Below are 26290 nucleotides of genomic sequence, written 5' to 3' on the forward strand. Positions count from 1 at the left end.
TTAAATGCAAACTGTTCCTTAGGACCTCTAAAATAAACATAATGAAGTAGGGTTTTTTTTTCCACATAATGCATAACTGTGGAACACCTGTCCATAGGGTGTTCAAGAAACAAAAGCCTAAAGAGTTTCAGAGAATTTAGAAGAATCAGGGCTGGATGTTTGGGAAAATACATCCATTTTGGCTTCTTAAACATGAGAGACTTGTTAGAGCATCTAAGAAATCCTTAAAATGCAGACAGGTGGAATCTGAGTGGACATGCCACATGAAATACTTTGTAGTTGACTGATTTCTCATTCTCTTCCATTAAGCATTTTAAACCAGTGCTTATCAGGGATGCAATATGCTTACACTGCATTTTGCATTTGCAGCTTGTGGTTTTCCTACCATAGTTTCCATTTATGTTGGCCTATATCAATCGTCCCTTCTCGTGTACAGCAGCAATAACTATGACTGCCATGTTGTTAACATTTTAATCATTTTAGAGCACGTATTGAAGAGGCAGGCAGGCATTTTAATTACAGAGGTTAAAAGGAGAACAGATGCAGTGAGTAAAGAGCTAGATAAAAATGAATGCATCTCCCCTTGCACCACAATGGTCAGTATTCTTTGTCTCCAATGGATTGGCAGAGGGACAAATTCAAAAGCAGAGGAAATCATAATGAAAAACAGAAGGGTTTGCCCAAACCAGGGAGGAAATGTATAGATAGTACAGTTTAGTAATAGAGGAATACTTCTGTTTTCATTTCCCCAAAGCCATTTAGTTATTGCTATTTAAAATACATTCCTTTGTTCAGACACAGAATTCAAAGTACAGATTCAAATTATTTTCTTTGTGTCACCTAAAACAATTTATAAAACCATTTTCCAGGTTGACTTTGGTATATCCAGATCTTGTTCCCAGAAAAACATTACCACCTTTGTACTGCTTTACTGTTAGTAAAGCAGGTACGGAGTGAGAGTAGGCCTTTGAATAACAACATCCTCAAATGTTTTGGCCTTCAAAGTTCATCATTAAACAGAAAGCTAGCACCAAGCCTCTGGTGCTGAGTGCTCACACTGTGCTGCACTCTTCAGCAAGTGGGTAGTGGGTTTTTCAGGAACCATATTTTTCAGGCACTCTTCAAAAGGGAGTCATAAATAAAAAGATACAAAAACCAAAGGGGAGATAAAAAAAATGCACCAGTGACTTCTGCAAGGTTTACTTCAAAGGTAAAATCAACCCAGCCTTGGTGGATGGTACATAGCTTCCCATGTAAGTAAAAAAAAAAAAAAAAAAGGACAAAAACACAAAAAGGTACACAGGTCTTCCCCCAGACTGAGCATCGCTAGCAGAAATTAAGAACACTGAATATTCTATCTATGCTTTGATTATGCATGGGAATAGCAAGCTGCAAAACATACACAACACTTCGTAAATTACACATATTTAGTCCCTGTGACGTAAGTGTTTTAACAGAGAAACACTTGTATTTATTTATTGAAATCCATAGAAAATGTACACATACTGTCTGTTAGCCAGTATCCTGCTATACTGTGACTTTAGTCGCTGGATTTTATCACTTACTTGCTAATTGTGAAAAGGTTTAGATAGTTTTTCAATCTATTTTTCACCTAAAAGACAAAATCCTGCTTTTTTTTGTATTTGTTTATTTTTTTCAAATTGCACCACTTCTGTGATTTCAAAAGACGCTGTGATGGAAAAAAATATATTAAAAAATCCATATCTATAGATATGTGGTGAGGAGTGTTTAATAGAGTGTGTTTGAGTAAGTCTTTGTTCAGTACAGCTGTCATTTACTGTCTGCTGCTTTCACCCTCATCCCGACCATGAACTGCATAAGCAAGGGACCATCTCCTTTGTTGCAGTTTTAAAATGTGTCTGGTTGGAGTTTTTCACTGCTACCGGAGTGCAACTAAACAGAAATAATAAATAGTTAATAGGTTGCTGAGTTGCAGAGGTAGGGCTAATTAGCTGAGGCTTCATGGGGTTTTTAATGATGGATTAGGAATGGGGAAACTGATAAAGCTGAATATGTAAAGGCTGATATTGTACAGGGTGATGGATGCTTTGTCAGCTTCGATTGCATATGACCAGAATTAACGCTGTCTTATCTTCCTCCTGTTTCTTCGATAGATTACTCAGCTCTAAAGCATTGCTGTTTTATGAGTCCCTGCCCAAATTCCCCTGAGTGGAGCAGTGCCAGTCATTTAAGACAGCCTAAGAGGCTGCCTTACAAATGAAACTGGGTTGGGAGGTGAAAAAACAGTGACTTTCTGAGGGAGGGGTGTTATCAGCTGCACACTGCTCTGTGACTATTCCTACTCAGCTTGCTGAAATAAAGGGATTTAAATTGATTTTGTTTTCTTTGCAGTGCAGGCTGTGTGCAGTGAGCATGCAGCACAGGGGGGCTCACCTTGTTGCTTGCGCAGTGCTGCCGAGAGTCGCTGGGTGCTTCGTTTCCTGATCCATGCTGTGCACTGACTATAGACCCAAGTGCTGTGCTTTGTGTGCAAAGGGAAAATGATAACACACTCCTACTTACACAAAGCATCCCCATATATCACAGCTGTATTTATTTACTTGCTAAGGAAAATCAAAATAATTATGCATTAATTATCATTCATTAACCAGCAACAAATCATTTTCTGATACTGCTATCTCAGTAGGTATATTCAGATTTAAAAATTTACATATTTTCTTGCCGAATTCTATCCAGGGCATGTGTCTCCTACTGAAATAACCTGACATTGAACTATACTGGGGTTTTTTTTCAGTGTGTAACTAAAGGATCAATAAGCATTCACACTTCTCTGCAGGCTGTAAGCTAGTAGGAAGACAGGCATTGTAGACATGGCACAGACAGCCGGGTCAAGAGAAGAGAATTCTCTTCTCAGTTTGCCTTAGGGCTTTTGTGAAGCCTTGGACAAATCACATAACCTCTAAGTTTAAACCTTCTGACTTTCAAAATGGAAATTATCATAACTGTCTACTTCTCCAGGATGTTGTGAAGTAAATCAATTCACTGTATGTATGTATGTGAGGTGGGGAGACTACTTAAATACTTTGAGAAACAAAGACATTTTCCTGCTGGCCTACATTTTTGTAATGTTTGTGGAGTGCACCCAATGTTGTAAAGTATTAAAATCTCAAGCAATTTCCAGAACAAGCTTTAGTTACATAGTGTGTAGACAGTGTAACATACTAACCTTTCTAGCTTCATTCTCCCATGGACATTACTTATTTTGCATAGGGCCAGAATAACTATGGAAGGCCAATTGTTCTGCAATCAAGTGTAAGTGTTTTTGCAGAAGTTTTACTTTAGATAGCAGTCAGGAAAATAATTCTACATTTCATTTGTTAAAGAAAAGACCCAGAGCTGGCATTAGTGCTGGCTTTGATGTATCCCATGGTATACAGTCCAGAGCATGCTGCTGTAAACAGAAACGTCCCTTCACCTCTCTTCTTTGTTCTTCAACTTTGATACTGGCCCCCTGCAGTGGCATCTTTCTTTTCCTGGGAAGGCTTAACAAAGTCAATTGATAGAGAGAAAAAAAGACCTACCATTTCCTTCTCTACTTAAGACTTGAAAGAAATAGACACATATATTGTACATAGCCCTTAAAATAGTGTGGCTTTTTCTATTGATTCCTGATGGGATATGAACCAAGCAGAAAGCAAGCAAGCAAGCAAGCAAACAAACATACTGTTGTGTCCACAGCTTAAAAACGGCGAGTACACTATACTTTTGCTTCTGTTTTATTTATTTATTTGTATCTTGAAAGGAGGAGAGAAAAGAAAGCATGAGAAACTCAGTATTATAGGTAGTACAAGTGGAAATACCTCTTGGTAGGGTTGTCTATCATTACCCATTTTAAGATCCTGACTTTCGATGCTTGTAACTGACAAGTTTTAACTAAATTGTAAATAACTTTTCCACGATTGGTGTGTCAGCCTGAAGCTGATTTTTAAAAGTTGTCAGTTTGTGAAAGGAGGTTAGTGAAAAGTACAGTATTTTGCTCATGTTAAAAATACAGTTGGTCTGTATAACTGAGAATCTTTTGCATCTCCATGTTCTGAAACTGAAATTTGGCACAGGATTTGCCAGAGGTTTGATAGGCAGGGGACCTCCCAGTCTTTATGTCAAAAAAGTGTACGTAACTACCCTTCATCAGAATGGTCTTTCCTCTCTGCTGCTTGAAAAGTCCAACAGCAGTGGACATCTCTGCTAGGCTTACCTGGACTTCAAATGTTTTTCATATAAATAGGGGCTTTATGGTGCTCAGCACAAGAACAGAGAAAGGGCTTTGATGTTTCTCTCCACAGGCCACACCCAGAAATGCATATGAAGAGAACAGTCCATGATTAGGATGCAGGCTGTGCAGACAAGAGGATTATTGTAACTTAATGAGAAAAAGATGAAGAGGCTGTCACAAGAATGAGAAAACATTAGCCAGTGAGGATGCTGTGGTACACTGAAGTGAAAAAGTGAGGAGGTTAGCAGGGTGAAACTATGCACCTGGACCAGGGGTCAAAAATGGACACATAAGTATGGCTGCAATTAAGGCATTGGGCTGACAGCATGAGGAAGAAGGTCCTTGAGTATTATGGTATAATCCTTTCAAACTGATTCCAGACTATTCTGTGGTTTAAAATAAATAAATAAAATAAAATAATAAAAAAATAGGTTTGCATCTAAGCAATGAAGTGCATGCCTTATTTCTCCAGCAATTGTTGTGTTTTAAGAATGCCAACATACTGTTGACAGTCATGAATCCTGAGGAAGCTTTAGTAGCACTGTGCTGCGTTGTAGTTATCAAACTTCTTGCCCTAATTCTAAACTGTTTGCACTTAGAAGAAATCTATATAAAAAAAGCAGAGGTGTTTGGTTTCTTAGAATAACATGAAGAACAGCAGTTTTGAAAAGCTAAAGTCTTACACGTTAGTAGATGGTAGGTTTACTGCCCATAGAACTCTAATTCTCCTCGCTCTGTTTACATGTATTATTTTAAGTAGACTTTAATTGAATAATCATGTTAGTTTTTTACGGAACACTTACCACATTAAGTGCAAGAATGGACAGGGCTCAAGAAATGGATCAAGGAACTTGTCACTGTTACAGGTTGAGGTGCCTTGCTTCCTCTTAAGTGCATCCCTCTGGCATTTTTCATTAACTCAGTCTTTCTGCACAGAAGCATGCCATCACACTCTATCCTTTGCAGACGGTGTTTGTAAACTGGATCTCTCTATTTAGCACTGGTTTGCTCTGTGGCAGTAGCTAAGCTAACTCAATGGCAGCTCTCATTAAGTTAAGCCTGACTCTCACAGAGACAGGTTGCACAGAAAGCAGAGCTCACAGCAAGATTGTAACTCACAGATTTTGCAGGTTCTGAATGCAATATACATTCCAGTTTTTCTCTCTCAGGTCTGGGGGAGGCTGCTCACCACAGATGAGTCCCAGTGCTCTGAGCTCCAGCCAAAGCCCATCCCTCAGGACACTAACTTTTAAACTGGTGGTGTTGGTTTTGTGCCTTGTTTCAGACGTAAGAACAGAGAGCACCTTGCTGTTATCCCTGGAAACAGGCAATGGTGTTTTCCCCCCGTCATTTCAAGAACTTCCATTTGTTTGTTCTTTCCTGGATTACACTTCTTTTTTCAGTTTTGTGATGGAATTTGTTCTGTTTGCAGCTTCTTTCACTGTATCCTTCAATGCAACTCTTCAACCCCGCGGAGCAACACGAACTAAGATGTAGTCTGTATTCAGAAAGGTACGATTTATCACAAGAATGCAGTCAGTGGGACTGCTTTCTCATCAGAACTTTACCTCTACGCACCAAAGCTCAGACGTGGGCTGTTAGGGAAAGACTCCGCACCAGAGGGCGACGAGCACGGAGCGGCCCTCCCTGGTCAGCAGGCACCGCACTCAGCGCGGAAAGACCGTCAGGCGCGGAAGGCGGGAGAAGCGGGAAGGGAGCGCAGCGCCGCCTCGCTTTGCGGCTCGTTTACGACATGCAAGATGGCTGCCCCCAGGGCGGGATGAGGCCGCGCCGGTCCGCCGCCCGGGGCTGAGCCGGGCCGAGCAGTGGCGGGGGGAGGGATGTGGGGAGCCCTGCTGCGGCGCGGGCTGTCGGGGTGCGGCCCGCCTTCGGCCGCGCCCTGGAGCCAGGTGGTGTCGGAGGCTGAGAAGATCGTGGGGTACCCGACGTCCTTCATGAGCCTGCGGTGCCTGTTGAGCGACGAGTTCAGCAACATCGCCATGCAGGTCCGCAAGCTGGTGGGCACCAAGCACCCGCTGCTCGACACCGCCCGGTGAGCGCCCGCGGCCGTGCCAGGGGGCGGGGAGTCTCGGGAGCTGCCCCGCCGCACCGCGGTTATTGGGGCTGTGTTGTGAGGAGACAGTGGGACGGCCGGGGAAACCGACCGGCCTGAATCGCTGTGGCTGAAAACACAACAGCTGAAAGAACCCGAGGTTGCTACTCGAAATATTTTTCAACAGCTGTCAGCCACAAATTGGCACTTATTCAGATCGGTGTTCTGCTCTGCTTTTCGAGGTTCAAAAGTGTAGCTGTGTGGTGGCCCTCAGTGTCTCCACAGTGATGCTGTAATACTGTCAAAACCAAGATGTGTTGGTCGAGTTCTGTGTCTGCAAATCTGAGGTTTTTGAGTTGAACAAAGACAGTACAGGGGGACAAATGGAGCCTTTCCTGGGAGATTGAATTTAGATAGCCAATTTAAGAAAAAAATTCTGGAAGAAACAAATCAACTTGTTAGGAAAAGTGGAAAGTACCTGGCTTCAGAAAATACTGCTGGACAGATTTTATTTATTTATTTATTAAAATCATTTGTACTGACAGGTTGCAGTGTTACCATAAGCTGTATTGTAAAGGTGGTCATTTTCTGGTGTATGTTTGTGAGAGACAAGGAGAGAATGTTTTTCTGCCATTGGAACAGTTGATCCAAAGATTTAAGATTAATTGGTAGAATGCAGTGAACAGGAGGACTCGATCACAACCACATTCAGGTTCTTTAGTCATCATTACAGCCATAGCAGTATCAGAGTCAGAAGCTGGACATCAGTGTGAGCCTGGGAGCCTGTTCGAGTGTCGGAGCTGCTGGTTTGTGGATTAGGCTGAACCTTGTGCTTTGTGGCTTGGATGAATATTTCAGGGAAGAGGTGTGGTGCTTTGGGCTTAATTCTCAGAGCCTGTGGCTTGTGGAACACTGTCAGAAATGCAGTCAGGTACAGGGCCTGGAGAAACTGACTGTTCATTTCTTTAAAATTCATGCAGAAAACAGTACTCAGTATTTACTCTTGTAAAAGCTGTGCATTTATTTGGTGTGTTTCTAATTTACCTCACTGATATTTCCAAAGGCTTCGATGCACACGCGTTTCCAATTGTCTTTTATATTATAAGAAGAGTTAATTTCCTGCTGGCAAGTTTAAGTACACTTGTAACAATGCATGATTTGTACAATACCTTGTTTTATGGCATGGTATTGTAATAATGTGAATCTTGTTTCAGCTGAAATTTAGCTGTTGTATGTTTAACTGTTACTGTAATCTGTTTCTATGAGAGGTCTGACATAGCTATTGAGGAAACAAGTTTCGATTTTTGCCCCTGCTTATAAACCAGCATAGGTATCTTGTGTGTTCATGCTAATATTTTAAAGCATAGATACCCGAAAGATGTTATTTGGTGATTTTTTTTTTTTTTTGAGAAGCTTTTGAGTGTGATGTTATTCAGTTGTAACCTTAAAGACATGAATGCAGAAATGTACATATCTATTAAGGACTCAAACACTTGGGGAGATTTTACTTTTTTATGACCATCTGAAAACTGCTTAAAATTGATTAATCTCACTTGTTTCTAAAGTTTCTACTTCCTTCTGTATTTTTGAGGTTGTATATTACGTGTTGACAGTCAAATTGTGATTGCTTACTGTCATTCCTACTGGTCGAAGAAATTGAAGAAAATTTACTTAGCTTGGAATTTTCAGTGTTTTTTCCTTTGTTTCTTCCTTCGTGGAATTACAGAACCACAGAATGATTAAGGTTGGAAGAGACCTCAAAGCCCAGCCAATCCCACCCCCCTGCTGCGGGCAGGGCCCCATCCAACATGGCCTTGAGAGCTTCCAGGGGTGGGGCACCTCCAGCTTCACTGGGCAGCTGTGCCAGTGCCTTACTGCTCTCTGAGTAAAGAAATTCCTCCTAATGCTTGATGTAAATCTCCCCTCTTTTAGTTTAAAGCCTTTTCTTGTCCTACCACTATCAGAGCATGTGGAAAGTCATTCTCCCTCCTGTTTATAAGCTTCTTTCTCTTCCTAAGTTCTTTGCTGCTCCTTGAAGTCTTCCTTAAACCATAATGGGTTTCTTAAGCATTGGTAGGAAATCCTTGGCTTTGAGTAGCGTAAGTTCTGATATAGAGTATCAGCTGCTACAGCACTGAAAACATGCAGTGTAAGTGGAGCACTGAGGAGCATTTTAAACCTTTTGCCGTGATTTGGGTCACCAGGCTGCTGCAATGCATAGCCCAGTGCTGAGAGCCTTAGGGAAAGTAGCTTAAAGATAACAGTCCGTGTGAGACAGGACATGTGGATGAGCAGCTGTCGGGGCAATATACATTTCTCTGATGATCCCATCCATTCCTTTCCCTCGTTGGATGCAGCAGTGGCAGTTCATGGGTTGCAGTGCCTGCCATGAATCAGGCCTGCAGCAGGTGTTCTGGGGCGATGCTCGACCCCCGTTGCCTCCAACCCAGACTACTCCTGGCCAGCAACCTTAAATCCGTGAGCTATTGCTGACTGTGCAGCTGGAGTGCAGTGATGGTAACTGACCTGTACAACAAGGGAATTTGGAATTACCACGTGGTAAGGTCAGCTGTCTTTTGTTGATTTTTTTTTTCTGTGTGTGTTAAGCTTTGGTTTCCAAAGTCAGCCACATGAAGCAAACATCCTCAGTACTGGCTTTGTCAGACTTGTCAGAAGGAAAGTGAAATGGGAGGGAAGGTTGAATTTCATTTTAGAAAGGCTAATATTTAGTGGTTAACAGATCATTGGAAGTTGGGGTATCTGGATTATATTCACAGCTGTGCTTCTGGCGCTCTGAGCAGAGAAGTCACTTAATTTTTCATACTTGCATGTACTTATCTGTAAAATGAATAATGCAGCATCTGTTTTCTGGAGGTGTTACACTCAGTTCATAGTAGCCTGCATTGATCACTGTGAACTTCCAGTGGAAAATGGTGTATAAACAATACTAATAAAGAATTTGTTAAACAAATACTGTCATTAAAATATTCACCTCTAACAGATACTCTGGAAACAGAGTTGCTTGCTAGCTGCTGCTGGATCTTTCTTTGTAGCTGTCTGAGCTATGGGACAGTTCATCACAGCTTTCATTTTTCTTTCCCTATAATGAAGTGTTTTCGGCAGCTACTGAAAATGAACATTAGCATTCTTTTCCTCTTCAGGCTTTGTTGGACTAAGGAATTTTTTCCAACAATGAGCATGTGAACTTCTTTTCAGATGGGAAGAAAATAAATCTCCAGTCCTCTCTTTTCGCTTCCCCCACCCTCCTAGGCTAACATACATCCTTTTTAATATAGGAAAGAATCTGTAATTGGCACCACAATCTACTTTTCTCAAATACGTAGTGCGGATAACATTTTCTTGATTATTTAATCTCCCCTGAGAAGGATATAGCTTATTGCAGATTGTAAACAGTAAACGTTATGGCCAATGCATCACTTTTATAATATCAGTAAATGAAATGGAACACTTCATACACGTAAAATTATTATGGGGCACCATTTAGCTCTAGTCGTTCCATCATTACTGTGTGGGAGGAATGGTTATATTTTAATTCTGTCAGAACTATTTGTTAGTAAGAAATCCTTGTGTGGACTTAGTTACAGTTTTCCTGGATTACTGCAGAAATAAAAAAGCCCGATCGAACAGGATTTGTTCTGCTGCAGCTTGCCACAGGTCTGTAGCTGTTCTAAGCACTGAGTGTGGTGTGCAATCCAGAGTAGCTTGAAGATGATCTGCTTTTGGGTTAAAATATCCAATAACATTGTATTCCTGATTATTATGTTTCTCCATCAGCTTGGAATGGCTCTGTTTGGTGACTTGTATCTTGTCCTCCTGCATGGGTGACTGAATGACTGCAGCACAGACACAGGGACTTGTTCCAGCCCTGCGGGTTGGAGTTGTGGCCAGTTTGTATTTTGTCTCACAGAAAGGTGACCTTGTAACTCCCCGTATTCATAATTGCGTGTGTTGTGGTTGACCGTGAGCAGCTTTGTTACAAGTTCTTCCAAATGTTATTTTTTTTTTTCCTGGGCTATTCAAACAAAGGTGTCTGTTTGCTTGCCTGTGGCTAGAGAGGTAACTGCACACAGCCAGCAGCCAAGAGGGTCTGCTCAGCTGAGGGCTTCTACCTCCTCATAGCTTTCTAAAGCTTCAACTTGCTGCAGTCTTCAGAGTTGTACTGACGTCCTGCATCTGCCGAGGACCTTGGGGATGGGTTATGACATCCCTCTCCTGCTGTTGCTGGATCAGAAGTCAAAATGAATTTACATTCACTGCATTTTATTGGCTTTTCTTCAGCCTCTGAAACACTCTATAAAAAGCATTTTTCTGATGTAGAGATGCGGTTTTCGTAGTTGTGGTCAGCATGCTGTTAGATGTTATCTACAAGGTTACAGGTGCATAATTTCATGTGTTTACTGCAGGAGTCTGTTGGACTGGGATATCTGGAGCACTTTCACTAAAGCTAACAACATGCAGTGCACCTCTGCAGAAAGTCTTTGTGGTGTTGTCAGAGATGCAGACATGTCTCCCTGCTCTAAATATTTGATACTAATTGCCAGATTACTGGAATGCTGGTGGTAATAACCAGGTTAGTTTACTCCAGCAAGACTGTTCCCTGAAGCGTTCTTCATAACTGATGGAAGCAGTGGTGCTCTTGGGAGAGAAGCAGCTGAAGCACTGGAGTGAAACTGGCTTTGCCACATGGAGAAGCCCCTCTCTTTCAGGAAGTGCTGCCCTCTCCTAGATAAGTCAGCCTTTGTGAATAACTTTCAATCTGTTTTGGTAGGCTTGAGTAGTAGCTGAAAAAAGATTCCGTCATGTTAAATCTCTTTTAAATGCTTGTGCTTCCTAGGCATTTCTGTTACCATACTTGGAAGCAAACAATTCTTAACCTCACAAAATGTTTTTTTTGTTCTGCGTTTTGGCCAAGTTAACTCTCAAAGAGATATCATGGAAAACTTAACTTTGTCAGGTGAGAAGACGTGAAGCAAATTAAATGATTTGTGGTTTCATATGCAGATTGAAGTTTTCTTCTTTATCTGATTCCTTATTTTTTTTCCATCATATTCGTGGGCTGCACTGTTATTTTCAGTTAGCTGAAACTGTCTCATTCTGTTAAGGGGAAATGAGAATGCATTTCTGCATGTCATATTCATCCCTTATACTTCAGTAAGATGCAGTAGGATGAATAAGTAAGTGCTGCTTTTTTTCCCCCACAAAATTCTACTTTTTGTCTCTCTTCTTGCATGTTGAAGCAATGCATTTTTTATTTTATTTTATTTTTATTTTTCTCCACCAGTGGCTGAAATGATGCTAAGTTGTTGTTGTTCCCTGGTAGGATTTGTATGGAAGTGTGTGCTTAAGGATGCAAAGGAAGTTTATCTGTGTGGTACAATACTCAGTTTTGATGAATGTTTTGCCACCATAAGCAAAGTCTGATCAAGTAGCAAGTTTGCAGCACAGATGTGTAAAAGCTAGGCTGAAAATGAATTTTTCTTGCATTTGAATAGTATTCTTTATAGAGATTCTCATTTAAATAACTATTTTGAATCCAGGTTTCTGTACTTACGAGAAATGTGTTATTTTACCATGTAGGGCTGTTTTGGTAAATAAAATGTATTCACCAGGTGAAAATGCTTATAGGGATATGCCAATAGATTTTTTTTTTTAATGAGAACTAGTAAGCTGCCCTGTTATTGATAATTTCTGTTCCTTTGTAGGGAATGTGTTTCTGTAAGTGTCTGCCTTGTGCTGATATATTGCACAGTAATTTGTTTCTTCCAAGTACGAAGATTTCAGCAGAAATTTGTGTACGATTCATTCTAATTGAATGAAAAACCTTGTGATTTCTTAAGTTTGTGTTTCCAGTGTGTGAAAAAGAAGCTGAATACATAATAAACAGCTTCAAGTGCTAGTCGGTCTTTAGAAGACATGGTATAAGTAATAAACCAGTTTCTTTTTGTTGCAAGTAGTATTTCCCTAAATCAAAACAAAAACCAAACAAAGGCAGGGGGTATATCCAAAATCAGAGTGGACTGACTGATGCTGAACAAGCCTACAGCATCCCTGCTTTTACATTATGAGCACCCCTGCTTCTACATTATGAGCACAGCAGCCTGAGCAGCTTTTTCAAATAAAGGTAATTATTTGAGTTGGTATCTGTTCTTTTCTGCATTCAAATACAAATGATTTGTAACACCTGCCAATATTGAATGACAAGTTTGAAGTGCTGGGGGATGACTATTTGGTCAGTGTTTGCTCTGTGCAGGAAAAGAATACTGAATAAGTGGGAATATTTTCCAAGTAATTCTTTCTGTAACCCAGAAGTTGATTACCAAGTGTGCCTTTATATAAAACACAAATGAAAGCTGATGTCATAGAGTAATCAGAATTCATATTTGGATCACTGGAAACAATTTTCACTCAATGAATCTTCTTTCTCGAAGATTTAACTTGCCTTTTTCATCTGTAAGGGTAAAAGTACTTTCTGTGGTCTCTTACTTTCTGACATTTGTATCTTGTAGCTTGCAAGAAATGTTTTCTCTTACTCAAGAGATTTTCCCCTTAGCCACACTGTAGTTTTTGATGCTGCCTCCCAGTTTGACTCCACTCCCTATAGTGGCAGGAATCCCTCTTAACTGATTCTGGTGATCCCTTTCAGAAGTCCAGAGAACGATATGTATAACACCCTGTCCTCTGCAGTACTTTGTATTTTCCTGAATAGATACCAAGTTGATAAAGCACAAATACATACAAGTAGCTAGATGTTTCTGTGCTGATGCCATGACTTTCTCCTGGGGATGGAAGACCATTGTTTTAAATTATTAATAACTTTCCTTTACCCCACTTCTGACTCTCTTAGTTTCCCTCAGGGTAGGCAGACTGTCTACAGCACTTGCCCTAAAGGAACTACTGCAGGAGACAAACCTGACAGACTATAAAGGAATACCGTGAATTTAAAAATCGATCTATTTCAAAATTTGTTTAAATTCTGTAGCATATGCTTTACTGTCCTTGAATTGTCCCTGCCAGTTCTGGGGCACTAACAATTACTTTTGCCTAAATTTTCTTCTCCCTTCTCACTTTTTGGAAGTTTAATTTAAGGGAAGGGAAGCTGATCATAGAGGAAAACTGGTGTGACTGATTATGCATGAGCTTTTATCAAAAATGTGCTGTGAACTAGCTTGATTTTACTTGTAATGATGTGTAGGGCTTAGAAATTTAACTCTAAACCTAACTTAACTGAGAAGCTCCAGGAATGGTTCAGCCTGCTGGAGGTTCTTCAGTTCAGCTACAGTCATTTTTCTTTAATCCTCAGCTATTTCTATAAAGAAGCACCAGGGGCTCTGGCTCTTGCATTCATCCTTGTTTATTTTCACATAAATTACAAATATACTTGTTCCCTTTTTACTTTTGTTATCCTCATTTCCATTTTTCAAAATCACACTCGTTGCTGCTTCTTTTCTCCTCTTCTATCTCCTTGAGTTCATTTTCTACCTCTTATCTTCCTTCTTAGCTAAGGAATAGTCATACTAGGAACTGCTGATTCAGCTATATTTTCTAGTTAAAGAACAAATGTGTATAGCTTTCATTTTAAGTTTGCTTTAAACATACTTTGTTTTGGGAGAATTCTTCTTCAAGATTAATTCCTATCAATTATATTTTGCTGTCCTATAAGTTTGATAGCTGCCACTAAACATACTTAAAATTCACTCACTTCATAGAATTTGAGAAAGATATCCCCCAGCAGCTTTCATTATGTTTTTCTGGGTCTTCACATTCATGCTGCAAACCTGATGGAATGACAGCTATCTCTTTCATTAACTGTCTGTTCAGGACACCCCACAGAATAATTGTAACCAAGGGATTATTACATCTATATGCTGTCACTGGTCCATGAGATGTCTTACATGTTTTACTTTAAAGAAAGAACAACTTTCTTTTAGTCGTGAGTCTGCAACAGCGTGTGCTTGTGTAAACCCATCCTACAGGTGTGTTGTCCTCATTAAGGCAATCCGAGCCTAATGGCCCATGCCAACATGCTTTGTGCCTGCTTGTCATCTGAACAATTAGCCAGTAACAGAGGCACCATCATTAGTTGATTTGATAAGATTGTTTTTAATCAAACTTAACAGATAGTTCAAGTTAAAAGCTACATGGAATGTACTGCTCGTTGGGTTAAATGCACAAGACAAAGCTTTGCGATCGTACGTGGAAAGTCATCTCTCTTTCAAGCATTTGAAAAATGATTGTGCTAGAGAATGTGTTAGTGATTGTTTTTGTCTGAAGGTTCATTGTGTTCCAGTTATATTAGTGGTGAGCTTTGAGACTAAGGATGGCATAGTCACCATATTTTCACATTATGAAAATTCATATATTTTCATAAACTAGAAAGTAAAAGTACCTACAGTATATCAGTGTAGCTTGCATGTGTGCAAATTATACAGGGGGAGAATTTTGTCCCAGAAACTTTCCTGTCTCTGATTCCTAACTTTTGATTTCATGTGGTTTGTTTGAAGATACACTGTGCGCATATTTGAATATAATTGAAGTAATGTGAATGCTACATTGTGAAGCTCATATTTGCATCGTGCTTTTAGGAATAGACTTCTGAACACGAATCTCACTGGTATGACAGATTTGAATAATTAAAAACTCAACAACAGGAAAAAAAACCAAACATTTTTTCCGAGCCTGTGTTGTCCTGTGGATGTGAAGCTGAAACATACAAGAGATCAGTTCAGCATATCTGTTTTTGATCTCTGGTTGCTAGAGCCAGAAATACTATGGAAGGTGTGTACTCCACGTTCCGTTGTCCACATGAAGATTTTGCCACTTTCAGAGTAACTATAAGTTTAGTGTGGGAAGCTGCTGACAGGCTCTGCATGAAATCAGATTTCAGGTATTGGTAGGAGTGATTACGTGGAAAGGCTGTTTTCAGAAATAAGGTCCAGAGGACTCAAGGAAGCTGGAAATGCAGAGACCCACAAGATAGTTGTGGGAAAGCCCTCGTTCTAATACACAGTTATTCGAGGAATGGAACACATTGAAGGAGTTTCTACTATTAGAATTTACAGTATATTTTATGTGTCTTTTGTCCATAATATAACTTCATAAAACTGAAACAAATTATCTTGCCAGCAGGAAAGTAGGAAATGAATCCCTGTAATGACTATGATGTGTCATAGCAACCAAGTTTTTAAAGTAGTCGAATTCCAAAATAAGGTTATAATGACATCAGAGGAAAAAAGAGCATTCTATGTTATGTTATAGCAACAGAAACGTAGGCTTATTTTTTGTTTGTGAATCACTTGGGATCATATTGCTGCTTGTGGATTCTTTTTTCTTCCGTTTTTCTTTTCTTTTTTGAGGAAGATTATGACCCAACATAACATGTATTCTTGAGGAGAACATATTTTGGCAATGGTTGTTTCTGTCCCACTCCGAAAGAGCTGAAGTTTTGTTAGCTTTCGCTCTTTAAAAATTTTTCTCAAATAAAAGATTTGCTGAATATTCACCTTTCCATTTTCTTTTCTCCTTTTAAGTCTTTAGGAGCTGCCTTAAACCCTTTTGTCCTCTTGCCGTGGCTTGGCAGAGAGTGATTAAGCTTCACTACCAGAATGTTACGAACAAAAAGCTGAGATATATATGTATTTGTAATTAACGCAAGCATGATGTTGTTGGCAGGTGCCAGCCTGCAGTGTGAAGCTTCACCACCTCAGAGAGCAGCGGTGAGGTTCGTGTGGGTATAGGTGCGTGTGTCCATGTGCTGCCTGGCGTGCATGCTGGGCTGCCAGCTGTTAGGAGCCACATGGCAGGACAAGGCAGGCTCCCCATCTGCACCTCCTGCTGATGTCGTGCTGTATGAGATTGGTGCACACAGTTGGATGCTTTATATATTTTCTTTTGGGAGCTTTCATGTTCTAAGGGGTCTCATCCTTAGTCCACAACATTCTTTCAGATGTACCATCTTCCTGCTAGTTAATCTAATTTATTTTTTTAAAAATCTGTCTACTAAGAACAGAACATGCATTACAACCAGAAACTGGGGGGGTCTTCACAGCTAGAATTCCTCCCTCTCTCTTACGCTGTAAGTCCCAGTGATTTACTTGCCAGAAATACCAACTTTGGGTTAATGTATTGTCCCTGGGCGGTACCACTGCTTTGGATTACCTTGGTGTGCATATAGGCATTAAATATTGAAAGCTGTTTTCATATTCTCTAGTGGTGAAGGTCTGTATAAACAAGTTTTATTTACTGAACAGTTTGGGAAGTGTGTACACACTGGTATGCCTTAGGAAATCTACCGTTTAAGCCTTCGTGGTCCTGATTTTCTCTGGCCATCATAAATAGAGTGGTAGACCAGGAACTATATCAGAGAATGTTGAGACTGCAGAAATTCATGTGAGTTCACAAATAATTTAAATGCTTACTAACTGCAGTCACCAGACCTCATTAAACAATTTTAATTCTGTTTTTCAAAGGAATTTGAAAACAGAAGTCTATGCTTTAAAGATTTGTAAGGCATGTATGAAATCTGGAGACGAACAAATTAAGCCCTTCTTACCCATATAATTGTTAGAGAAGCAGGAGAATACATTGAAGAAGGTAAAGATATCTGTTAGTACTTTAAATGTACGTGGAATGGATGTTTCTGCACTGTATAGAACATAATGCAGCCGTATTGAACTTGCAGCTAGTGTTGCCAATTACTGAGAGAGTGTACTTGTACACTTCACATTTAACAGGAAAAAAACCAAAACTCCACAGCCTTCAGGAAGTAATGATATGCAAGTAGCACTTTTCAATTTTTGGACTTTTCTGCTTCCAAAAGTGTATTGTTAAGAGAGTAGATGACAAAACCTTATATGTTTAACCCTTGCCTTATTATGCATATTTCTTGAGATGGTTTTACATCCTTATATCAAGAGTGGGAATGCTTTCTTTCTTCACCGAGGGCTAAATAAACCACTTAGATCTGGACTAGCTCTAGGAAGAAAGGTAGAGAAAGGGAGAGAAGTAGCTCTCTTCTAGCTCTAAATTACTTATTTATGATTTTCATGAATTCACAAAGCATTTATTTTTACTACTGAGATGCAAAGGGCAGAGTCTTGCAGGCTGATTATGGCAAATTAAAGTTTTACTATGCTTAGCATGTTGGCATGTTTCAGAATGGAAAAGTGTTAGATTATCTCAGAATGTCATCATTTGTTGATGCGAATAATTCTACATTCTTCCCTCTCCTGTGAATGTTGAATTATTCTTTCATGAGAAATCTAGGTTATTTTAATTAATTACTTGAGGTTTTAAATCTTTAAATTAAGTTACAGGTGAGCTCAGCTCTTCCCTGAGGAGCTTTTACTATGTTAGCAGTGGAAAAAAATAATTCTTGCTGCATAGTTCTCTAATGGGCTGTTGTGTGTTGCTCAATTGAACAAGACTGCTGCTTTGCTTTTGATTTCTGGTCTGTGTCTAGCTTTTCAGGGAACAACTTGGATGGTTAGAAGATATCACCTGAAACATATTTTCCTTTTAACTGTGAAAGAGAAGATTGAGACCCATTGATATCTGCTGCTCTGGGAAATGGTTAAAGATTGCAGAAATATAATGTAAAACTAAATGAGGTACTGGTAACCAAATATATGAAGTCTTTGTAGAAGATGGGCGAAATATATGGACAGGTTTATTGGTGTTAATTTCCTATCCTTATTTCAGGAAATATTCTCCTTGCTTTTAAACTATTTCTCTTATGTGTTTATAACTATATACAATCATAAAGTGGTAACTTTATCTGTTATTTATGGGCTGTGGGGATTGAACCAATGCTTATTTTCCTGTTCTGGAGTATGATTACTTGTTGAAGATGTGACAAATTTAGGTCATATTTGGCGTGCGTTTAAATTTAGCCTGAGACTGATTTATGAAAAAGAGGTAACAAACCTAAATTATATTTTCCCTTGTGTGAGTATTGCAGCCAAACGGCAATTTATTTTGTACTGCGTTGTTACAGTAAAAGATACATGCATGAAATAAAGTAGGGTAAAGAGTTCAGACATTAAACCTTTTTTTCTTCTTTTAAGTTAGCTTTCATCATTGCACCTTTAGTTGTGTTAATTACTTCCAAGAATTATCTTAGAGGCTAGTTGAAGAGCAGAATCAAAGGGGAAGGGAAATCGCCTTAAGCAAAATCTTTCTTTTCTTTTATGAGAACATTCTTACAGTAACTTGCAGGATAGAGATCACTGAGAGTCCCTTTTAAAATTCCCCTGCTCCACACTTTTTTTTTTTTTTTGTGTGTGTGTGTGTTTTAAATCTTAGTATTTTTGGTTTCTTGGTATTTCAGAAATACAGTGCCCTGATATATATATACTACTGAGGAGATAGAAACGGTGCCCTGGCAAGTGACTGTGGCTTCCCAGGATGAAAGAGCTAACAGGAGCATAAACAGAAAAGTTTGTGAAAAATTGCATTTTGTGTAGAATCTCTGAATGGTTTGAGTTGGAAGGGAGCTCAGTTCCAACCCCCAGCCATGGGCAGGGCTGCCATCCTCAGGCTGCCCAGGGCCCCATTAAACCTGGCCTTGAGCACCTCTAGAGATGGGCCATCCATAGAGCCCTTAATGTGCTGGAAGACCACAGTGAGGTCTCCCCAGAGACCTCTCTTCTCCTGGCTGAACAAGCCCATTTCCCTCAACCTTTCTTCACAGAAGAGTTGATCCAGCCTTGTGATCACCTTCATGTTCATCCTCTGGACCTACTTCAACAGCCCCACATCCTTCTTGTGCTGGGGACCCCATGCCTGGACGCAGAACTCCAGATGTGGCCTCGTGATGGCAGAATCAAGAGGGAAAAATCACTTCCCTTGCCCCGCTGCCCACTCCTCTTTTGATGCAGCCCAGGATACAGTTGGCCGTATATCAAGCTTTTTCTCCACTAGAACTCCCAGGTCCTTTTCCATATGGCTGCTCTCAGTTCACTCTGTGCCCAGTTGCTATTTGTGCTTGAGATTGCCCCTACCCAGGTGCAGGACCTTGTGCTTGGCTATGTTAAGCGACGTGAGATTCATGTGTAATTGCATAATTGCATTTTGTAAGATTTGTGGGATTTTTAAATTAATTAATTTTATTTAAATTTATCACTATTTGTTTATTTATTTATTTATTCATTTTTAAATGTGTCTGTGTATATGAAAACCTTAGGAAACAAAAAGTTGAAAAGTTGAAATTTGCCCATTAGGTTGTGCAACTGAGATATTGCAAGTTCTTGCTTTTTCTTTCTTTTTTTTTTTTTTTTTGCCAAAATGTATTGAAAAGTATTTCATTCAAATAGTACTTGCAGTTAACTTTGAAAATGCTCCTTTTGTACTGCAGATGATGTAAGATTGATTTGCTTGTTACAAGTTTAACATAACTGTAAATTATTACTATTGAAATACAGCAATAATTTGTGATATTGAATAGCTAAAACAATAGTTACAGAAAACCTTGCAATCCATGATACCAACTAAATGGAAGAGGGTAGATTTAGACTAGATATTTGAAAGGAGTTCTTTGCTGTGAGTGTGGTGAGACACTGGAACAGGTTGCCTAGTGAGTGTGTATATGCCCTCTCTCTGGCAGCACTCAAGGCCAGGCTGGATGGGGCTTTGAGCAAGCTGGTCCAGAGGGAGGTGTCCCTGCCTATATCAGGGGGTTGGAGCTAGATGATCTTAAAGGTCTCTTCAAACTCAAACCATTCTGTAAGTCTATAACTCTTTGGTTATTTTATATTTAAAGGTTATCTGAAACCTGCTTTATTTATTTTTGCTTCACACACAGCTAGTCCTAACACATTTTTAAACAGAGGCAGAAAGTAATCTCTAGGTAACAATGTTCAGTGCTATTTTAAGTATGTATGCCCTACTGATGATTTTTAAAGCACAAAATAATGATGACATACCATGCAGAGGTCTTGCTTGCCTGAGGCTAGTGGTCTGAATGCGCTAGGTGCAGACTTCTGTTTGCTGATGAAAGTGTTGAAAAGGAGCAGGATTTCATTGCTTCCTTTCATTTTGTCTTGTGAAAGTCTTTTTTTTTTTCTTTTTTAATTTGCTTTTAATTATGCTGCAGTCAATTAACATCTGAAATCGTTTGAACAATATGAAAAGAGTTATTAAGTATTTCTGGGAAGGAAGTTTGAAGCTTCATTTTGGCAAAACTAAGATTCAGTTGATTACCTGATAGTGGCAAGAAGGCGGCCAGGCAGGCTGGGTGATGTGTGCCAAGCCAGGGGCAAGGTAGCTTTTCAGGGGAAGGAATAAGGATCCTGACAGACTTTCTAGCAAGTGGGGCAGAGCAGCTATGGCAGTAAATTATTAGAGAAACACCTAATGAGACAGAAAGAAGTCAAGAAGGCAAAGAAAGTATGGAAAGTACATTACAGCAGTCAGGTTAAGGAGGAGGCAGCTGGAGTGTGTGTGCTCAGGGATCATCAAGGGGAGGTTGTCTGAGATATGTACAGAACAGTTCCGGTTTGCATCCGAAGCATTCCAGTGGTTTCCAGATGTTTTCATCTGTGTAGTGCTTTTAAAAGCAAACTACTGTGTGTGCCCTTTTCATCACTTTAAATTGCAAACAATGGAAAGATGCAGTTCAGCAGTCTAACAGCTCCCCTTATGGACAGCAATTTGTGAACTCTATTTATCTTGCATGGTGTGTTTGCATTGTGCATATGCAGTCTGACGGCCTTTTTCAGCCTCGCTGTGTACCTGTCATGTAGAAATAGAAATATCTAGCATTTTTCATTCTAATCTTCAGAGAAGATTATGATATACAGAGGGATGTGATGTGACTTTTCTTAATTGAAGAGGTGCGTGAATAATATTCTTGAAGAACTGTGAGGAAGAATAATCTTTAGTAATTAGGACTTTGACATAATGCAGAAGTAATGGTGATGTTTGAGAATACAAATGACAAAGCATTGCCTTATTGCAAATGCATTTGGATGCTGAAGAGTAGGAAATGCTTTCCTATTCAGTTGGGACTTACAAATATTAAGTATAAGAGCTTTCAATTATGCAGTGAAGTAACTTCAGTTTTAGTTTCACGATCTGCTGAAGGATTTATTAGTTCATCTGAAGTTTTGTATGAATATGAACAGCTCTTGCAGTTCGAATCTATGTGCTAGTCATAGGTCGAGGTATTACAACTCTGAAGTTTGTCCTTTATTCAGATACAGATGACTCTGAAAAGTTTATTCCTGTCACCTTAGTCACTGCATTCTTGCTTCTCTACCTTTTTGTTTAAAAGACTTGAATAGCAGGAAAAAAAGAAGTGTAACAGAATGGAAGAGTGTGAAAAAATCCCTGAGAAATGAGGATCTCCTTTTTCTGGAGGACAAATAAAAGCTGCATTGAAGTTGAGGACTGTTGTAGAAAATGAGGTTTGGCTGTGTCTGAGTACTTTGTCAGAAATTGTAAACCCATATGGTCACTGAGTTCAGATATAAATGAAGCTGTATCTTTTTTCCCTTTTCTCAGTTTAGTGTCCAGAACATTTGTTCTGCACAGGATTAGTACCTAGGGTATATTTCTTTTTGCTGTGTTATTGTTATTTGATTTTTAATTGCCTGTTTTGGGAAGGAAGGTTTTATGAGGTGAAGGAACGCAAGAAAACAGGAAGTACTTTTGTGAACTTTTAAATATTTGAATTGGTAACCATTCAGGGAAAACTACTTGCAGATAAAGTGGTTTTACTCCTGTAATTGAAAATCGTCTTTCTGTATTTACTGAATAGTTTAGTTCCGAAAGCATGGGAGAAATCTTTTTGCCTTTGCTTGGCTGCTAAGTGATGCAGTTAGGAGAACTTTAACAAGTGGCCTGAGGCACTTGCGTTGAGTGGAAGAAGTGCTTGAAAGGAAGCAGAATTGGCTGGAGGGGCTTTGGACTGTGGTTTCACAAGCAGCTGAGCAGGTCTGAGGGCTATTGCAGCTGGAAGGAGGTGGCACGCTTTCCCTGCCCTTGTGTGTGCGCAGGTTTACCACCCGCACGCATTGGCTTCGGTGCTTTTCTGGCCTTTCTGTGATCTGATCTAATTTGTTAATTTGGGGAAAAAGAAAAGCAGGTGGCTTATTTCATTTTGGGTTTGTTTTCTCTTGGGCTGATCTGGTTCACTGTCAGAAGTAGCATAATGTGCATTCTCTTGCAATGCGTGGTGTTCAGTCTCTTAGCAAGGCTTTGCAGTTGCGAAGTTGCTGCTTCTGTTTTTCGTTAGCAGTCTCTATGGATGCTCTTGCCCCTGATGTCTGAAGTAGCAGATCAGCTTCTGAACTGTGTGGCATGTCTGGTTCCCTACCAACAACTCCTTTAGCTGAAACGAAAAAAGCTGCAACAATTCTCAGTTTTTCTCCTTGTTTCCAAAATAAGGAAGAATGACCTCAAATATTGCGGGTGTCTTTCGCTGCTGCTACTTAAGTTATCTTCGTTACCTAGCTTAGTTCTACTAACCTGCAACGAAGTGTAATATCAAGGCATGAATTCAGGTGCATATCTAGTTTTTCTCTGTTTACACCTTCACCGCAGGATCTACGTAGTAGTAGCAAAACTGATGGCATTCCTTGTTCCCATCTGCCAAGAACAATCCTCCTCTATTTCGTGATAATTTTGTTTTAATACAGAATGCAGTGTAGGAAAGGATGTTTGTCTTTCATGGGCTGTCTAGCCTTCTGAGGTGAGCAAGTGTCAAATATGCCTTGAATATTTTAACAACCAGTTTCGCCCAAGCGATAAAAAAAAAGAAAATCTGTTTCCCTCTTAAGGATAGCCAAGGTCATGCCAAGTCACCTCTATACATCTTCTGAAATTCAATTTGCCCTAGGAAGTGACTGCATTTAAATGTTATTTTCTAAAAACCTTATCAGAAGAAATCGCAGATAATCTGGGATGAGAATGGCTGCCCTCCCAGATAGGGTAAGTGGGATGCTTAAAATCTTCCAGCTGTTTGTCGGATATTTAACTCTGCTCTGAAACTGCTTTACCATCTGTCTAGCTGAAAAAGGTACACTGAGCAAGAAGAAAAGCGTGTTTCCAATTCAGATGAGTCTACTGCATCCTGAGAGATAATCAAGTCACAGATGATTATGGGAGCAGTGAATTTTAAGTTTTGTAGCAATAGCTTCATAAAATACATAGAAAGCTGAAGTTTGAACAGCATCTGAGTACCTCAAAGGAGCAGAATCGTACCATCCTAAGTTTAAAGTAATGTTTTTGACCGCTACATGAATTCGCTGTTCCCCAGCCTTGTGTGTAGGTAATTGGTGTTTTCTCTTGTGTAAAATGCATCATTTTCTTGAAATCAACAATAGATGCCACTCATTATTTCTTATTAGATATTAAATGCCTTGAATTGGATGAATAGAGATTTGTAAAACTTCTGAAGGGATCTGAAAAGAGTGGAGGGGTGATAGGGTAAATCTTATAAATATGAAGCAATCAAGCAGTTTAAATGATGGTTTCCACAGTGCCATCAATTAGCATGAAAGGAAGGAAATTTAAAAGGCCTCCGACACAAAAAAATATGAAAGAAAAATATCTAATCCACTATTGCCATCTGCAGGATATCACTGGAACAGACTGGGAACACAGAGGAACAGAAATCTGAATGGCAGTTTACAGTGACTGATAAAAAAAAAAGGAGAAAGTGTCACCTCCAAGAAAACCTGAAGAAACAAGCTTCATAGCTTTTGTATCAACTCATTTTCAGTCTGTAGGTAGCGTTGGGTTTGCTAGGTAGGGTGTACAGCACCTCACAAAGTTTCTGTATGTATCTTGTTTTCTACTTCTATGATGGCAGGTGATTTCTTCTTTAGGCTCCTTGAGAGAAGTATCAGTTAAAATTGTAATTCCACTATGAGACATATTTGGGATAAGCGGCCCTTTGAAAGCAGCCCGTTTGGAAAGCTGTTTTCTCTGACAGAAGTTACATATTTTCCTAATATTCTTCCCATCATCATCCCTGTAGAAGCATCTCTTGGAAATAATGAATTAAATGTGCAGCTCACCAGCTAAGTCTTTTGTTTTTGTGATATTAGAAAAGAATTACCACAGACCAGTAGACATCAGAGTATAGATGCAAGTTCCTAGCAGTAGGCAAATGATGCCTATGTGAAAGGTTATAAATATATGTTATTATTAAAAAATATATACAAAAAGCTGTGGTTTTAGAAGGGAAGAGAAGAGGGGGGAAGGGTGTAAGGTGAAGCCTTGTTGTGTGTCAGCTTAGCTGCTCTGAATGCAAGTTGAACATGACCTGTCTTTCTGTGCTGAGTTCCTGCAGAACTGCAGGTTAAGGTACTTTCATCTTCAGAGATAGGGTTCAGGATGTGTGAAAAGCTGCAGGAAGGTCCAAGGGGAAGCTGAAAGTCCTGCTTGGCAGAACTTTTTATGTGACCAATTTGTTGCCAGAGAAGTAATTCCTTCTGGGAATAGGGTCTTTTTCGACCTGTGTTGGGTAGTATACAGCAAGTTAATGGTGTAGGTCATCAGAGCATCTTGACTTGGGATCCCCATTTCATGCTTGTGAGTTTACACATCTGTTAGGAGTTAATTTTTACTATGTCAATGTCTGTATCTGAAGTTATATGTTTCTTTTAATAATGAGCGTAGGAAAATGAATGTTTCAGAAGGCATCCTGTGCTGTGTTACTAGAGTAAGCTTGTTGGATTTCTTTTCCAAGAAAGTGTGCAAAAGCAATGCATGCTGGCAGTGCCTCAGGATTACAGACATCCCTATAGCTAAAAACGTGAATATGTAAAAACCCTCAGCCATTTTATTTGAAGGAGCCCTTGAGTCAGTGCAGGGAAGTGGATGTGGGAAGAAGATGATTCTTGAGTGAGATCAGAGATCCACCAAGGACTTTGCTGCTGCGGAAGTGGAGATTAGACCATGTAAAGATGATGTCAGATGTACAATTGATCCTGTACTTTCATCTTGTTAAGTCCTGAATCAAGAGATTCTTTTAATCCCAGGAAATCAAATTTTTCCCAAATACATACAATACCACAGAAGGAGCACCAGGGCGTCACTAACAGAAATCGGCTTAGTAAAGCAGCTTCAGTACTGAGTGATATCTTTACTCATGAGACTGTTCTTGTGATCTCCTGAAAACAAGAAAGAAGCACTTTAGTTCCTCACTGTTATAGAACCATGCAAGGAAGCTTTTCTTTTTCTTTTTTCTTTTTCCCCCATAGAAAATCTATAATAAATATTTGTGCACGTGGTTGAAACACTGTTTCTTGGCAGTGTGCATTATGTTGATTCTCTGGCTGGCAATATGTTTCAGGATTGTGAGAAGTTTGCAATTTCTGAACCAGCTCTTTGCTCAGACCTGACAAAAAGCAAAAATTTGAAGTAAATTATTGTTTCTCTAAGCCCTCGGAGGAAAGAGAACAAATAGGAAACCTTAGCTGCAATTTTAAGTATACAGTTTTTGTCAGAGTGCACATTAAACAGGTTGGCTCCTCGCTTTGAGTTCTGGGAATTCTGTCTTTTTACTCCATCCTTTTTGATGAAAAGTAAGACATGAAAGTGAACCTCAGATGTAGGTCAGACGTTATGAAAAAGCAAAGTATGGAAACGATGCTGATAGTAAAGGAATACATTATAGGAAAGTTGCCATTGGGTGCTTACTCGTTCTGCAAATTTGAAAGGCAAGTATCTGCTCATAAGGGAGTACCTAGATTGAGATGTTTCAGTACAGAAGGATTCCTTTTGACAGTAGTACCTGTAGGACACTGGTTTTCATTGTTATTTGTGTTATTTTGATTATGTCTTAGGGTGGGATATTGGTGTTAAGAAAGAGTTGAGAAATAAATTCTCAAATAGGAGTTTTGTGACATTCATTTTTCATTAAAAAAAACAAAAAACCTGATCATTAATATCTTTTTTTTAATCTTAAATAAATCAGTACTTATTTGCTGTTGCTTGTAAGTAGGAATCATCAACAG

At 39.5% G+C, this 26290-nt stretch overlaps 1 protein-coding gene across 2 annotated transcripts in view; it reads left to right on the forward strand.

Annotated features, from left to right (window-relative positions):
- The first annotated feature begins 6039 nt into the window (after positions 1-6039).
- Positions 6040-26290, forward strand: part of PDSS2 (decaprenyl diphosphate synthase subunit 2) — a 110912-nt gene continuing 90661 nt past the window's right edge. For both annotated transcript variants that reach the window (XM_065735553.1, XM_065735562.1), the window contains exon 1: positions 6040-6308. In XM_065735553.1, the coding sequence (XP_065591625.1) occupies positions 6097-6308 (212 nt within the window). In that variant the 5' untranslated portion in view covers positions 6040-6096. The remainder of the gene's footprint in view (positions 6309-26290) is intronic.

This window comes from Cyrtonyx montezumae, unplaced genomic scaffold, assembly GCF_038088225.1.
Source record: "Cyrtonyx montezumae isolate F1298 unplaced genomic scaffold, pur_monq_1.0 scaffold_0, whole genome shotgun sequence".
In the NCBI taxonomy this organism is placed as follows: domain Eukaryota; kingdom Metazoa; phylum Chordata; class Aves; order Galliformes; family Odontophoridae; genus Cyrtonyx; species Cyrtonyx montezumae.